At 38.0% G+C, this 17290-nt stretch overlaps 1 protein-coding gene across 3 annotated transcripts in view; it reads right to left on the bottom strand.

Moving 5' to 3' along the window:
• Positions 1–5144: 5144 nt before the first annotated feature.
• The window catches only part of Dock11 (dedicator of cytokinesis 11), a 180794-nt gene continuing 168648 nt past the window's right edge, over positions 5145–17290 (bottom strand). For 2 of the 3 annotated variants that reach the window (XM_029473424.2, XM_021154032.3), the window contains 5 exons: positions 14650–14860; positions 13870–14060; positions 13288–13388; positions 11737–11875; positions 5145–5591 (listed from right to left, as the gene is read on the bottom strand). In XM_029473424.2, the coding sequence (XP_029329284.1) occupies positions 5472–5591; positions 11737–11875; positions 13288–13388; positions 13870–14060; positions 14650–14860 (762 nt within the window). In that variant the 3' untranslated portion in view covers positions 5145–5471. Of the gene's footprint in view, positions 5592–5755; positions 5774–11736; positions 11876–13287; positions 13389–13869; positions 14061–14649; positions 14861–17290 lie in introns of all 3 variants that reach the window. The other variant, XM_085838173.1, reaches the window with a different exon arrangement.

The raw sequence follows: 17290 nt of genomic DNA, 5'->3' as shown, positions 1-17290 counted from the left end.
ATTAACACCTCCATTTTACAGGCAAGAAAATGTAGGCATAGAAGGATTCAATAATATATTCAGTGGAGAGTCGGGAATTCTGACACAGCTACCCTACACTGAAAAATGCCATGATCTTCGAATGAAAGAGGCCAGCTAAAGCCCTGGGCAGCAGAGGTTTGGGGATGAGTTTCCTTAAGTGCTCCACATCAACCAAACTGTGTCATCTAGAATCACAGGGCTTTAATGAAATCTATCCAGAGGCTACTGTGGTGATTGACAGTTCTAATTAGAAATGAGACAAATTACAAGAAAGTTTAACCTACTGGGAGATTTGAAAAAATTTTTTTCTCCCAAATACTGTATTTCCAAGGCTAAAACTCCATAGAGAATGTTATGATATATATATATATATATATATACATATATATACATATATATATATGTATGTATGTATATATATATATATATATATATATATATATATATATATATATAATGTGTCTGTGTGTGTGCGCGCGCGTTTTATTTTGCACATCCTAAGCAGTGGTGATTGGATTTAAAGACCAGACTTCATATTGGAATTCAAATGAAGTTAAACATTTTCCATTTCCTGTTTAAAGTTGTGCCTAGGGTTTACTCAGCCATTTAAGGTAGTTATTTACTGTTTCTTTTTTTCTTTTTGTTTTTTTTTGTTTGTTTGTTTGTTTTTTGTTTTTTTTCAAGACAGGGTTTCTCTGTGTAGCCCTGGCTGTCCTGGAACTCACTCTGGAACTCACCAGGCTAGCTTTGAACTCAGAAATCCGCCTGCCTCCGCCTCCCAAGTGCTGGGATCAAAGGCGTGCACCACCACTGCCTGGCTAAAAGTATAGCCCAGGCTGGCCTCGAGTTCGTGATCCTCCTGCCTCTGCCTCCTTCAGCAAATCCTACTGGCGTGTGCCACCACTACCGGCTACTATTTCTTCGAACTGCAATATGTTATCTGTTTTACAGAAATAATATTTCCTATCTCCTTCAAGAACAACCTCGCTGAGGGCCAGGTTCTCTGTCTATGTCATTTTGCTCGTTACAAAGGGCTCCGGAAGCGTTAGATCAGTGTCTAGAACATAGACTTCTTCCCTTGAGACTCTTCAAGTGCTTATTCTGTGCAAGGTTCTCAGGAAATACATGAAACGTTTAGGCACAAATTTCACACCCGTAAAAAATTAGAAGATGAGCTTATTTTGGGTTTTCCTGGAAAGTCACAGAATATTAATGTAAGACATCATAGGAAGGAGTATAGAGTAGCTGAAAATATAGAAGCAGGATACCTTGGCATCATATCTGACTTTATGTAAACTGGAGTCTAATTTCTTCTTGATCATTTGTGTGTTAATTTCCATATAACATATAGGGATTCTATGGATAATTGAGCCTGATATGAAACATAGGAAGAACTGAATCCGCGAGGATACAGATGCAAATCATTTAGAGGAAACTTCCTGCACTACATTTTAAGAGACCTACTAAAACTGTACAACTGGCACCATACTGAAAAGGACTGACACACTTTCCCCAGAGATAAGGAGTAAAATGTTTGCTCTGACTACTGTCATTTCACATTGTTAGGGAGTTCTAGGGAGGTATGAGGTACGAATATAAAACAAAAGGTAGCAAGATTAGAAAGGAGCCTGGGTTGTGGGTGCACACCTTTAATACTAGCACTTAGGAGGTAGGGGCAGGCAGATCTCTTGAGTTTGAAGCCAGCTTATCTACAGAGTTTCAGGACAGCCAGAGTGATACAGAGAAACCCTGTCTCAAAAAAAAATTAGAAAGGAGGATTATAGGATATTAAGTGGAGGAAACCCAAATTACCCACTGAATCTAATTAAAGGTCACAGAATTGTCTCTACAAGCTAGAAATGAGCAAAAGAAGATAATTTCTTATTCAACAGCATAAAAACTAAAAAGCCCAAGGAATTAAAGAATGAAATAAAACATAAATGCAAAACATAGACTTTAAAACTCCCTAAGAATTAAGAAGGCATTGTTGCTCTTGCAGAGGACCTGGGTTCAGTTCTTACCACCTACATGGTGGCTCCCAGCCACCTGTAACTTCAGTTCCAGTGGGTCAAGTGCTACTTTCTTGACCTCCAGGGTACCAGGAGGCACATGGTACATAGACATACACATGGGCAAAGCACTCATGCATATAAAATAAATCTAAACTTTAAATGTGATATAACACTGTTGAAAGAATTAAAATTAAGATAAATGGAAAAACATTTTAAATATCAAGTGTTCCTGCACCCTTAATATTTTAAGATGGCCCTACTCTTATAGTTATAGAGTTACAACAACTTCTACACAAACTCCCACTGCCTTTTCTCTTTTTACAAAAATCAATAAGTTTATCCTAATATCCATGGAGAAGGAACAGAATAGCTTTTGAAATCTTGAAACTGAACAAAGTTAAAGAGCTCATACTTTCCACTTTCAAAACTTACAACATAGAGAAAGGAATTAAGAGTGTACACCCATGCATGTGGGGACACACATGAACACACACACACACACAGAGGTGAGGGGAGAGGGTCTTTTTTTTTTTACAAAAAATAAACCCCAACTTTGCTTCATACTGACTCATTCTGAAATTCTGCACTGCGGTGCAAATCAAGATGTGGGCCACACCTAAGTGGAGTGTTCTCTAGCTGTCAGGATTCAGCTGTCTCCCGAATTGCCACTGACAAGCTGAGACAAGAATATTGCTTAAACCTAGGCATTTAGAACCAGCCCAAATGAACTAGTAAGACCCTGTTGCTTTAAAGAAAAGCAACAGGAGACATATTCAAATAATATATGTGAGATAGAATGTTCTACCAAAAATATATTTAAAGAAAAGCAACCTTGCAACTCAACGATTAACAGATAAATGACCTGATTTTACCCTACTAATGAGGTACATCGATGTCGTTTCAGAAAGAATGGAAAACTGGTCACTATCCATGTGAAACAATCCTCAACTTTGTCATCTATCAGGCGAATTCAAATACAAACCACACTAATCCTACTGGGATGACAATCACAGATAATACTGCTGGAGAAGCTAGGAGAACATGGAACCCAGTGCATTGCTGAGGGGAACACAAATTGCTGTTGCTGCTGTGGGAAAGTTTGGATAGTCCTTTAAAGGTTAGGGTTACCATGTGATCCAGTAATTCCATTTGCACATCTATGCCTAAGAGGACTGAAAATACACCCACACGAGCACCTGGAAACTCTTGTTCAGATTAACAGTGTTCTTAAGAGCTCTGTAATGTAAATAACCCAAATGTCCAAGACTAGATAAAAGGCAGTATACTTATCTGAAAGAATATTATTCAGGCATGGAAGGGAATGGATTAATGATTGATATACGTTATATGAATGTGCTATGGACATGGACACCTTGTGCTATGTGAAGTAATCCAGGCACAAAAAGATACGTTACGTTTCCAAGAGGCAAATCTATAGATTTGGAGAACAGATTAACAATGATTGCTTGGTGCTGAGGAGTTGAATGGTGGGGGTAGAGGAGGAATTGCTAATGCATATGGGCCTCGTGGGTGAGAGAAACTGTTCTAAATTTGTGTTGATGCTTGTGCAACCCTGTGAATGTACTAAAACATCAAGTGAACTGTGTACTTCAAACAAATGAATGTGTATGGTATGTGAATTGTATCTTGATGAAAAGAAGCACTCAGAAAGTAACTGGAGACGTTGTCAAATGACACATACAGGCAAAGTCCTTGAAGAATTTAGCTTCAGTTTCCATTAGGATTTAGATAAACAGGTATACTATTACTCGGAGTGACCTTTATGTGTTTAGGGATTAGGAAAGTCGACTAGATAAAGTATACTCTTACTGACCCACTCCCAGGGCAGGAGCATAGTCTGAGCACAAACTTACTCACACCTGCTGTTCTTTTCATGGTCCTTCCTTTGTCTTTCCGTAGTTGAAGTATTATGTTGTTAGAACAAGGTGGACTGGGTTAATGATCAGTGATATATTTTATACTCAACAGATCAAAGCCCAAGGTTCAGGATGTACATTCTCTCTCTCTCTCTCTCTCTCTCTCTCTCTCTCTCTCTCTCTCTCTCCCTTCCTCCTCCCCCCCCCACACACACAGAAGATAGGGGAGGAGAGGGTAGGCAGGGAGGTAGAGATATTAAATCTATTACTGGATCCTCCATCTCAGGTAAACCAATGATGACTTGTGTAGTTTATCAGCTAGTGAGTCATCCTGAGTTCTATGGCGTGTTGGTCATGGTTCAAAGGCTGTTGCTAACACTACTTTCTATTTCATTTAAAAAAAAATGTTTATGCTACTTGTCGAGGGAGCCAAACCATATAAATAATGTAACAATAACAATTCCATATATAGGCATGGTGCCATCTGTGGTGTGCTACTATGAAATTTTGCATGAAATGAGCTGTTTTATCTATGCTTTTTCTACTGTTAAAAAGCTCTTTACACCCTGGGTTATCCCGGATTACTGAAGAGATCTGAGATTCCTTTGTAGATACAAATATAGTTCATGCTTGCCATTGTTAAATCTGTGTTTCTACACTAATCCAAGACATGCTCAAGTAACTACCAAGTTCTCTCACAGAGCTTGCTAATTTTGCAACTGGAGAAAAGAATCACCACTACAGTCACCCCTTGGGCTTCCTGGACACCTTTGAAGCTACATAGGATATAGAGACTACAGATTCTCCAAGGATGTTTGTTCAGCTTCATGGACATCCTCAAAGAGCAAGCTCAGGCAACAAATCCCTCCTGCTGTATACAGGAGAGAGATCAGCCCTGATGCCGAGTGACCTCAGATCAAATGGCAAGCAGTAAGGCTGGTGGTGTTTCTAGGCGATCCTTTTCTTTCCAGGTATTCCTGTTAAAGCATGGTTCTGTTTTGTTTTGTTTTGTTTTGTTTTGTTTTGTCTTGTCTTGTTTTGTTTTTCACCCTGGCTTTAACTCCTAACAGGCAGCAATTCAAATTCACTCCTCAATTACCCATGTCCTGTGGGTTTTTAAAAATGTTTTCTAGCCCAAGGATTTATATGATAATGAATTCAAATTCTTATCAATGATAACCCTAAATTCAAAGAATTATTTCCTTCACTTCGAATTACAAATAAGTTTGTTACCTTTTATTGGGTTCCATTATACAATTTTACATATTCTCATTATTAGTAAGTGGTAACTAAGCAAATTGAACGAATGGTTTTGAGCTCTACTTTTCAGCATATAGATTTACCTAAAAAAGTACAAAGCAAGCACAGTGCTGCAATTTTTCAGGCACTTTCGAGTTGCTTAAATATTTACAGATACGTAAGCACCCTGTATGAAAGCATGACAATTTTGGTGTCAGGAGGCAACACTCCACACATATCAAATCTCTAAATGCTAACATTTGCACAGCTCCAAATATTCCTGAGAAAGGTCAGTCTCATTGCCATTTCCTTCCAAATCTCTTCATACTTCAGCGTATCTTGGGGAACCATAACCTCTGTTACTTGATGTACCACTAATTGCACAAAATACATGTAATGTGTTGTTCATCCAGGGAGAATGCATTGTGTCTTCTTGTAGTATCTGAAACAAAGAACAAAAGCAAAACCCACACAATTATCACCAACTGAAACTATTAGTGCCAAAAAAGGGACTGTGTATATAAAATTACAGGCATATTTGAATTTATCACTGACACTGGGCTATTTAAAATGACGAAAAGCAGAAAGAGCAAAGAATAACATTACCGGCTTTAGTCTTCACAGCTGAGTTACAAAGGCAGCGTATCAAAAAAGCAGAAAAGATCTGGTTACTCATTAGGAAAATAAAAGGTCAGGAAATGCAAAATTCAATTAAAAGAGACAGGATCTGATCTTTGAATTCTCTTTTAACTTGTCACCACAAAAGCTTTGATAAGAGTAATGGATCATCCATGTACCTTCTAACAGAGTTATTCTCAGAATCACCCAGGGACTTTTCAAGTGCTCCTTCCCTGCAGACTTGGAATAATACTAAATGAAGGTAGGAATCAAAAGTGCCTATTTGAAATATGATTATACAAACTAATCAATATAAACAAATGAAATACAAAATGTGAATATTATATTTCAACATGTATATGAAGGTATACATTCATGTTGGTATACATATTTTAAAAATTAGCCAGTTAAGGTGGTCAAAAGCCAAAGCAAGAAAGGTTTTACGCTTAAATGAAATAGACAAAGGAAAAGAATAGTATACATATTATATTCCCTCTCTTTGAGTCAGGTCTTAGTTCAGGTCTGGTTTTTTTTTTTCTTTTTGGTTTGATTTGGCTTTCTAATATTGGGTTTTCAAAGCTGGAAAGATGCTCAGTGGTTAAGAGCACTTCCTGCTTTTTCAAAGGACCTGACCAGTACTCTCATTGGGAGGCTCACATTGCTTCTAACTCCAGCTCCACAGGATCTGACACCCTTTTTTCCTTGCCTCCACACTGTATACATGAGGCAGACACACACACACACACACACACACACACACACACACACATCCCTCCTTCTACCACATAACAGATACATGCATACATATACACACAAATGGAAAAAAATCTAAAATATATTGGGTGTGCTGGGTTTTTTTTGTTCATTTTTTTATGTTTGATGTATAAGATACATTTTTATTTTTTTTATTTTTTAATTGGATGTTTTTTTCATTTACATTTCAAATGCTATCCCCTTTCCTAGTTTCCTCTCTGAAAATCCCCTATACCCTCCCCTCTCCCCCTGCTCCCCAACCCATCCACTCCCAGTTCCTGGCTCTGGCATTCCCCTATACTGGAGCATAGAATCTTCACAAGACCAAGGGCCTCTCCTCCCACTGATGTCAAACTAGGCTATCCTCTGCTACATATGCAGCTAGAGACCGAGCTCTGGGGGTACTGGTTAGTTCATATTGTTGTTTCTCCTATAGGGTTGCAGACCCCTTCAGCTCCTTGGATCCTTTCTCTAGCTCCTCCATTGGGGACCCTGTGTTTCATCAATAGATGACTGTGAGCATCCACTTCTGTATTTGCCAGGCACTGGCATAGCTTCACAGGTGACAGCAATAACAGGGTCCTGTCAGCAAAATCATGTTGGTATCTGCAATAGTGTCTGGGTTTGGTGGCTGATTATGGGATAAATCCCCGGGTGGGGCAGTCTCTGGATAGTCCTTCCTTCCGTCTTAGCTCTTTACTTTGTCTCTGTAACTCCTTCCATGGGTATTTTGTTTCCCCTTCTAAGAAGGATTCTGAGCTTCTGGGCTAATATCTACTTATCAGTGAGTGCATATCATGTGTGTTCTTTTGTTCTTTTTAACTGAATACAAGCTACAGTCATCTAAGAAGAGGGAAACTCAACTGAGAAAATGTCCTCATTAGACTGGCCTTTAGTGATTGATATGGAAGGAAGATCCAGCCCACTGTGGACAGTACCAGCCTGGGCAAGTGAACCTAGTATATATTAAAGTAGGCTGAGCAAGCCATGGGGAACACATCAGTAAGCAGCTCATGATTCCTTTCCTACATAATGGACTGTGAGAGGTATGTGTGGGCCAAATAATCCCTTTGTGCCCCGTGTTGCTTTTAGTCAGACTGTTTTAACACAGTAACAGTATGCAAACTAGGACATTAGGTTTTCAAGTTGGCGTTGAAGCTTTAGTAGTAAGCCTTGGCCTACAAATGACAGTACTGTGTTCTATCATTTGTGTTGTTATAAATAATAGGCTTAAAAAGATCTTAGAGGAATTTGATCTTACAAAAATCTTAACTCATGACACTAATCTAAAAGCATGCTACAGATTTAACTGATGACGAATCAATTATTCATGTCTGTCAGATGTGACAAACAAATGGGGTGTCCATTGAGGCTGTGTTGAAAAACCTACCAGATCCTACAGTGGCTACCACCGACTCCACCTAAATAAGAAATCTACAATTAATAATCTTAAATTATTCTTTAAAAAAGTTTTATGGTCACAAAATTAAGGAAAACAAAAGTTAAAGTAAGTATACCAAATAATAGGTATAAAAACTTATTTTACACTTTGGTGTACTGTAAAAAATTATATTGAAAACTGCCAAGGAATATTAAGGCCATTTCTTTTTTGAAGAAATCAAGTACTGGGCTCAATAGAACAGTTCTTATTTCAGTATATACTCAAATACACTTTGTCTATTTTGTGGTAGCATGATCAATTTCAACAGATATGGCTGTTTTTATGTTCTTTTACTCTAATAGATTATGGAATATATTAATTCATTTATAAAATTTACTATAAAGTTAATGGTTTACATAAACATGCAACACATAGAAACAAAAAGTTTTCTTGGTTAGCTAATGTTAGCTCATATCAAGGGCCTAAAATATTGGTATTCAGCTAAGAAAAATACCAATAGTTTAACAAAGTAATTGATATAAGCAGGTGGGAAGTAGCCACCTGATTTGAAAAATTCATGCTTTTAGTGGAAAAACCTGACAAAATGACCATTCTAAATATCTTGATCATAGTAGTGGTAATAAACTGAATAATTTGCCTTGAATTTGAATAATTTAGGATTCTAGACTAGGCAATGCAGCTGCATGCAAATGAAGTAACTGTCAGACAGTATACAGGCTTAAAACAGCATGTGCAATTGTTTTCTATCTTCTGTGAAAGAGTCATTGTTACTGTTTTTCCCCATGTATTATGAGAAACGAGATTCATCAAGCAGACGGCTTCAAAGAAACAAACTATGTACACCATTTACTAAAAGTCATGCCTCAGGAGAGTGATGGTGCTTTTGCTGTTGTGCTAAGGGGTGAGGGTGAGATGCAGTCATGGAAGCAGAAAAGTCCCTGCCTAGCATCAACAAATGTCTTGCTATTTACATTCAGACCTAATAGGCTAGTAAAGGTGGCAAAAAGAAGACAGAGAACACTGAAAGCCCCTCAAGTCTTCAAGGTTCCAGCTACAGAACTTGATAAAGAAAATTTTTGCCCTGAATGTCTGCTGAATACCTTTGGTTTCTCATCCTCTTTCTATATCAAAGGTTGTCTTAATAGCATGAGTTCTGAGGAGTGGAAGGATTTGCTCAAGCATGAGGACCTAAGTTCAGATCCCTAGTATTCACAGAAAAAGCTGGGCATGGTGGTACCCTAGCATTGAGGAGTTAGAGATAGGAGGATCCCTAGGACTCACTGGCCAGCTAGTCTTGCTGAATTGGTGAGCTTCAGGTTCAAGTTAGATACCCTGTAGCACAAATCCTTTGTCTATTTCTTGGGAAGGCTTTGCAAAAAGTCAGTACTTTGGATGAACAATTCGTGACCCCATGTATGTGTAGATTCTGACACACAAGCAAAAGCTCTGTCCTACTAAGACAGTATCACACCAACATGATGACAATAATGAACCAAACCTTTGAAGCTGTAAGCCAGCCCCAAGGAAATATTTTCCTTTATAAGAAACAACAAACAAACAAACAAAAAGAATGGATATGTAAGACACTGGACTTGACCTCACTAACCACTTAATTCTGGTCCACCCTGGTTCTCCATAGTGAGCAGATGACAATGATTAGAAAAGTGAACTCAAAGTCACACCCAGTGATGAAATCTCCCATAGCTCTTTAAATTAAAGCATACCAAAGAAATGCAAAGACCTAGGAGGGTTAACCGAAAGCTAGCTAGCTTTTGTTGTCTGACAAGTCTTTCTACCTTTCACTGGGCCATACTGTAAGATAAACTTCTGTGTTGTGAGAGTCTCCCGCATGGAACAACTGCCTTCAATCACTAAAACCCAGATTCTAAGACAAATGAACTCTTTTTCTGGGAATAGTTTGTGAGTTTTTTCCTTCCCTGGGATGGTGTCTTGCTTATATAGCCCATGTATATAGCCCATACTATATAGCATGTAGTCCATATGTAATTCAGGTTGGCCTTGAACTCACTAACCTCATCCTTCAGTCTACTAAGCTCTGGAATTACAGATGTAACACACCATGCTAGACTGTAAGAATGAGCTTTCCAATTCTGTTCTCTGGAGCTTAGCATGGTGGCTCATGCCTATAATTCCAGCACTTGGAAGGTAGAGGCAGGCAGGGAGATTAGGAATTCAAACCTAGCTTTAGTTTAAGGCCAGTCTGGACTCCATGTAACCTTGTTCAGAGAGAAAAAGTATTATTTATTCCATGTTTTCATTCACGGGGAAAGGAAGAAGGTGTTATGATAACCTCAAATACTCCCAGTGAGACAGCAGATCGTTATGCCACAACTTTTACAAACATGATAAAAAGATTTAAATGGTTAACAGGGCAATCCATATGCAAAGTATATGTAAACACAAATTCTAGGGCCCCAAGAGATAGTCTAGGAACATGATCAGGATTTCTATAAGGATCAGTGGCTATGTAAAAGTGGTAATTACTTAATGGTGACAGAATTTGCCTATGAGCAAAGGATCAGGTGTTGACATTTTTTTTTCAAGCTGTTTTCCTAAGGTAGCTGTAGTTGATACTAACACTCAGTGATTCAGCCTGTCACCTACATCACACTGCCTTGTTAAAAAAAGCTGTAATGGTATTTGCTTATGTGTAATATATGTATTTGTTTATATGGGTGTGTGCATGGGTTCATGTGGGTGCATACCAGAAGGATGACAATGGGTGTCTTCTATTGGGCTCTACTTTGTTTCTGGAGACAGTCTTATTGAACTCGTGGATTTGGCTAGGCTGGCTGACTAATGAGCTCCAGGAATCCTCCAGTCTCCATTCCACTTCAAGTACTGGGGTTACAGGTAGGTGCTGTGTATCTGAATTCAGATCCTCATGTTTGTGCAACAGGCACATTGCTCACTGAGCCATTTCCCTAGTGCCAGTATCTAACTTTTTTTTTCTTTTTTCTGTTTTTTTTTTTTTTTTTTTTTTTTTTTTTGGTTTTTCGAGACAGGGTTTCTCTGTATAGCCCTGGCTGTCCTGGAACTCACTTTGTAGACCAGGCTGGCCTCGAACTCAGAAATCCGCCTGCCTCTGCCTCCCAAGGACTGGGATTAAAGGCATGTGCCACCACTGCCCGGCCTAACTTCTTTTTTTTTTTTAAAATTCTTTGTTTTTTTATTTATTTTGTTTTTTTTTCAAGATAGGGTTTCCCACTATAACCAGCCCTGGCTGTCCTGGACTTGTGTAGACCAGGCTGACCTCAAACTCACAGAGATCCTCCTACCTCTGCCTCCTGAGTGCTGGGACTAAAGGCATCCACCACACACCCTACTGCCAGTATCTAGCTTCTTATAGCTAAGATAAGAACATTATCTAGGAACGTAGCTACTAAGTTAATCTTTTCACCCCTTTGGGATTCTCCCCGAGAGACTCTTGTCAATCATTAGATCAATTTAGACTTGCTTAGCTAGTTGTCTTTGATGTCATAGCATAAAGAATAAATGAACCCACATGATGGAAGGAAAAACTGAGTTCTGAATGTTTTCTTTTTATCTCTACTCGTACACACAGGACAGTATAGGTGTCGTGTCACATGCACACTGTAGCACATATACAACACATAGCCACCTATTCACCCACACATGTATCCATTCATACAAAGAAAATAAATTACAATGTAATGAAAATTAAATATAAACTAAATAATTTTAGAGCAATACATTTCAAACCAATATATTTTGTTAAGAAGTACTTTAGGGACCCCAGTCGGTCCTTACTTTTAAGGATGTTAACACTTGCCTGCTCATGGATAATGTCAGACAGTTCTTTTACCATGTCTCTGAAATTTGACTTTAGCCCTTCATGGTACTCAATTTGATCCTCTTTAATTAGCCGCTCATTTAGTTCAAGTGCAATGCTGCATGCTTGTATGAATTTTCTGTGGAAGAACATGAAGATACAAAGAAGAAGAAACGTTACTTACTCTTACAAAGTATCACCATCCATAAGTTTGACAATTTACTTTGACAATGACTTTCTTAAAGAAAAATTGGAATTTTCTGTTTTTTTCCACTATTGGTTATGGTCACTTCCTTAGTTTGAAATACATTCAAATAACCTTTCTTTTTTATCTTTCTCTTCTGGTTTCTGGTCTGTTTTAAAACCTGGCTCAGTGCCTGGTGCATGCCTTTAATACCAACACTCAGGAGGTAGAAACAGGTGGGTCTCTGTGAATATGAGGTCAACCTGGTCTACATAGCCTGTTCTGGGCTAGTCAAGATTATATAGTGAGACCCTGTCTCAATACAAAACAAAAATAATTTAATACCTAGCTCAAAACATATGCCCCCTAGGAAACTTAATGGAGTCATTTAATGTCATTCATTCAAACACAATTTATTTGGGGGCTTACTATTTGACTAGTAGTATTGTGTGTAAAGTATTTGGCCTGGTAGGACTAGGGACAAAGTAGAGGAACTGCCATAAAAGTCTTTTCTCCCATTATTTCATATGTTTAAGTTAAGTTTCTTCACTTATTTTTTGTGCGTTTAATGCCCAAAATGAAGAGTGGATACACAGAGTGGAAAAGTACCTCATTGCCTACATATTTTGTATTCCTGTCATAGCAACTAGTAGAGTTCTTTGTATCTGCCAGGCAGACACTATTAATAAATATTGGTAAATGAATGAGTACAGGTTACTCTGCAACCTGGAATAGATGACGAGTCGCAGACAGAAAAAGTAAATGATTAAAGTCAGGAGCAAACGAGCTTATAGGTCACTATCTTTCTCCTTAGTCTATTTTATTCTATTAGTCATGCTTTGTAATTGATTTCTATTTACATATGAGTCAGACTTTTCTTTTTCCTGACCATTCAGTGAAGCCTTAGCTTACAGAGCTACTCACTGCAGACAAAGAAAGGCATTCTCCAGAGCTGCAGAGTCCAAGTGGAAGTAACAACACAAGGACTAGAAGAAAGCCTGTGCAACCTTTGTAGCCCCACTGCACCCCTTCCTACATGGTCTGAAATGCTAGACTGCAAGGTCAATCAGGCAACGAAGGAAATCGTGTAATGAATATAGCCTTGTGTTTGTGTCATTTAAAATATCCAAAGCAATAGAGTAAGCTGGTATATTTAATCCCTTGGGTCACAGGAGCAGTGTTAGTGCCTCAGAGTATGAAACAGATCGTATGGTTCCTGACCACTTACTTAAAGAGCAATTTGGAGATCGATTAATCACTGCAAATGCAGAGAATACCCTTACTTAGTGAATATTTTGATTTCCGATTTTTTTTTAACAGAAAATAGAAGAAAAGAATAGAGGTATGATCTGAAGACTAACACTTACCTAAACATGTCCTTCAACTCATTCACTTTCTTAGGTGGATACTTGTTAGCTTGACTTTCATTTAAGAAAGCCCTCGCATATGCTAATGGACCAGCATTGACCTAAATTACACATGAGAGAGAAATGATAGTGTGGCAAGCATGTAATCAAAAGGAGAGTTTGCATTTTCCTTTTCATTAAAACCCCCAAGGGCTGAGGGGATAGCAGATACACAATAAAATACCTAAGAAACCCACAGCTTAGAGATCTATTTTTTTCTCATGAGAAGTTTGTGTGAAAAACATTAACTAAGGGGATTAATCTGGCAAAATGATACACCAATAAATTAGTTAATGATTTCTGATGTAATAATACAGGTCATGGCCAGCCTTAGAGGTTTATCGTAATGTCTTCTGATATAATACAAAATTCGTATAAATTAAATGTGATTTATTTCTTATGTTAAAACAAGAATATTGATTTTTTTTTTGCTCTCAATAAGAACATAACATACAATAGTAGTTAATGCTTGCTCCGTGCCCTCACAAAAGCAAAAGAAACATCAACAGCTTTTTGTGCTTGTTGCGCAACCAATCAACATACCTGCACAGAGACACAGCCCTGCAACTTTAGCTGAAGCTGAATCATGTCCACGTCAACAGAGGAGCAGAGCTTGTGTAGCTCTGCAGTTTTATCTTTGATTTCATCAGTAGCAACATCAATTGGTTTTAAATTCACCTGCTGTTCACAGGTTATAGGTATCCTCTTTTTTACATATGGAAATGAGTTTGAAGCTATGAAATGCAAAGACCATTTTTTAAAGTAGCAATGAAAGAATTTTTTTCTTTGTATTTATTCCTCTCTCATATACTTCCCTCCATTCACCCCTCTCGACCACCTCCCACCTCCCTTCTCCCCCAAATTCACTGCTCCTCCTCCTCCGTTTCTCTTCAGAAAAGAGCAGGCTTCGCAGACCAGACAAGGCCCAATGAGCTACAATTGGACCAGGACCTCGTCATACGAAGGTTGGATGAGGCAGCACAAAACCAATTTTAGAAAATAATTTATTCAGTAGAATTCTAGGAAAACCCAGAATCAACTTGTTTTATGCCTTCCCATGCTTTTCTTAGAAAAAAATCCTAAGGGTGCCAACTAGTTCCTCCTGCTTCAGGATGAAAGGACAAAGTTATCTTTATGAGACACCTCTAAGCAATTAGGAGTAACATATGGGAAAACGATGGTTTATTACAAGGACATGTTTGTATAAACTTGTAAAATAAATGATTCACATTTCAGACACATGGTCCTGCTGGCCAGCTGGTACTTGTGTATATGAGAAGGGATCAAGACAGATATGAAAGTAACATATTGATTCCTACTCACTGGTCAAGATAGTACGACGTTTGCACTGTTCTTCAATGCAACCTTGTTTCTTGCCTGATAATGTGTATGGGGCCTCAAAAACAAATCTGTTGATATTATGATTCCTTTCAAACTCCGTCTTTCTTTCTGTGAGTTCTTTGTCATCAAAATACGGCTTCACATAAGTGACTTGTATATGAGCAAATTTTGGATCAAGCTCTTTGGCATTTACCTATAAAGAGATTTTTTTTTTAATCAATGAAAAGAAAATGATAGTACAGCTTACCGCTTTGAGGCCACACAAGAAACATGGCATTACAACTATGCTCCTGATCTATTGTACACTTACTGGGAGAGATTATAGTTGTGTTTTACAGATAATTTATCTTTTATTATAAGGAAGGTACAGAAACCTATAGAGACTACAGAAATATAGGAGGAACAGAGAACACCACTGCAATCTTAGTCCTCAGCAATTAGTGTTTTCTACATTTCACATATTTCTTTCCAATTGTTTGTATGCATATATGTTCTCAAAATTGAGATTCACATTGAACAGTTTTGTAATCTTATTCCTTAAATATTTATTAAAATAGTTGTACAATATGTGAGGTCTACCTCAATAAAAACATGCTGAAACTACTATAGTTTCTACTGGAGTATTGACAATAGCGTTAACACTATTTATTTATATTATTTGAGACGGGGTTCCACACTTTATCTCAGGCTACCTTGGAATTCTCTAGGTAACCCTCAATAACGTTAAACTTGCAGTTGTCTTCCTGGTTTGGCCACTTCAGTGTTAGGATTATAGGTGTGAACCACAAGTGGCTTAATATGACTTTAATGGTTGAATGAACACACATGAATTATATTGGTCATTTTCTTACATTTTGCTATGGAAAATCATGTTTTGGTGAACATTTAATGTTTAATGAATTTAAATGGTGTAGGGTTTTTTGTTGTTCTGATTGTTTGCCTTAGGATACATTTTTAGAAAACAATTATTTAGTTCAAAGATTTATATAGCTTTAAGTATTTTAATATATTACCTAATTATGCAATAAAGTAGTATATCAATTTGGCTATCCACAAGTAGTGTCTGATATCACAAGTGGATATTTTTGAAAGATTTTATTATTTTTATATTATATTTTATGTGTATTAGAGTTTGTCTACATGTGGGTATGTTCACAAGGACATGTTTGTATAAACTTGTAAAATAACAAATACTTGTAGTTCTTGCCAAGGCCAGAAGTGAACAACAAAATCACTGGATCTGAAGTTAAATGTGACTGTAAACCAGTATGTGTGTGCTGGGAACTGAGGCCTAGATCCTCCACAAGAGAAGCAAGTGCTCCTAACCATGGAGTCATCTCTTCAGCCTTCAAGAGTAGTTGTCCTTACCTACATCAGTTTAATCCTAGCCAGCAGAGGAAAGGGATCAAAAGAAAGAACAGTGATTCTATGTTGAAGACATAAAAGGTGGAGTGCTGGTCTAGCATGTGCAAGGTATTTAGTTCAATCCCCAGTGACAACAGCAGCAGCAGCAGCAGCAGCAGCAAGATAACCCAAAAGTCTAGTGATGGTTGCTGGTCATTTTATGAGTCATCAAACTTCTATGCCAAGAATTGTTGCTGCTGTCCTTGCTGAAGGTTCACTTGTGGATTCTCGAACTCTCTAGCATTTCTCCTTAACTCCAGAGAAAATTCGGGATTTGCTTTCAGTGTCTTCTCAACAAAATCTGCCTAGTTTCCTAGGTGACTTGTTTACTAGCTTGGTTATTTATCAGCCACAATGGTCTGTCTAGTGAAAGAAAAGAAAGGAAGGAAGGGAGGGAGGGAGGGAGGGAGGGAGGGAGGGAGGGAGGGAGGGAGGGAGGGAGGGAGGGAGGGAGGGAGGGAGAAAAGAAAGAAAGCCAACAAAAATCCAGCCCCCTAACCAGTCTCTGTATGATTTTATCCTCCATATATGTAGGCATAAAGACAGGGGACAGTAAATGTCTAACACTGTTAACCTCTTTAAATCCCTCCTATTTACTTAGGTTGCTCTGGAAACATTAACCTGTCTTTCTGATTATACTTATTTTAGCCAAAAGTCCCAAAAATAATTCTCTCACGTTTAAAAGCTGGAGTTTTAGAAAAAGACCTCAGTCAAAGCAATTATTTGGCTAAGATGAAAACATCAATAGAAAATAAAAAGTTCAAGTGGGATGTCAAATCCTAAAATATTTATACATGCACATATTAAGTAGTATACCGTTTATGTATAAATAGCAGGAAAGACTTCTTTTCAGTGAAGATTCTAGCCCCATTTATATATGGAGATAAGTTTGTATTGATTTAAATGTTGGGCCAAAGGACACATACATTTAAGATCCGGGAAGACACTGCTAAACTTCTATTCAAATTGCCTGTGACTTTAAGCAGATTTTGTTCTTTGGCAAACAAAGAGTGGTTTCTTTTGGTTTTGGTTTTGTTGTGCTTGGCATATTAGCTTAGGTCCCCAGCTTCCCCCCCGTCCCCCCTGCCCCGCAAGCACACACAAGAATGCCTTCAATTCTACTGTTATATATTAAAAATCAACTTCCCTATAAAGAGTGGCAAAATTGCTGCAGAGAACCTAAAAATTATGCTTCTGCATCTTTAAAACCATCTCGGGA

The sequence above is a fragment of the Mus caroli genome, unplaced genomic scaffold (assembly GCF_978045245.1).
Source record: "Mus caroli unplaced genomic scaffold, Mus_caroli_1 scaffold_5, whole genome shotgun sequence".
NCBI classification, from domain to species: Eukaryota; Metazoa; Chordata; class Mammalia; order Rodentia; family Muridae; genus Mus; species Mus caroli.
This window is presented reverse-complemented; position numbering and strand designations above follow the sequence as displayed.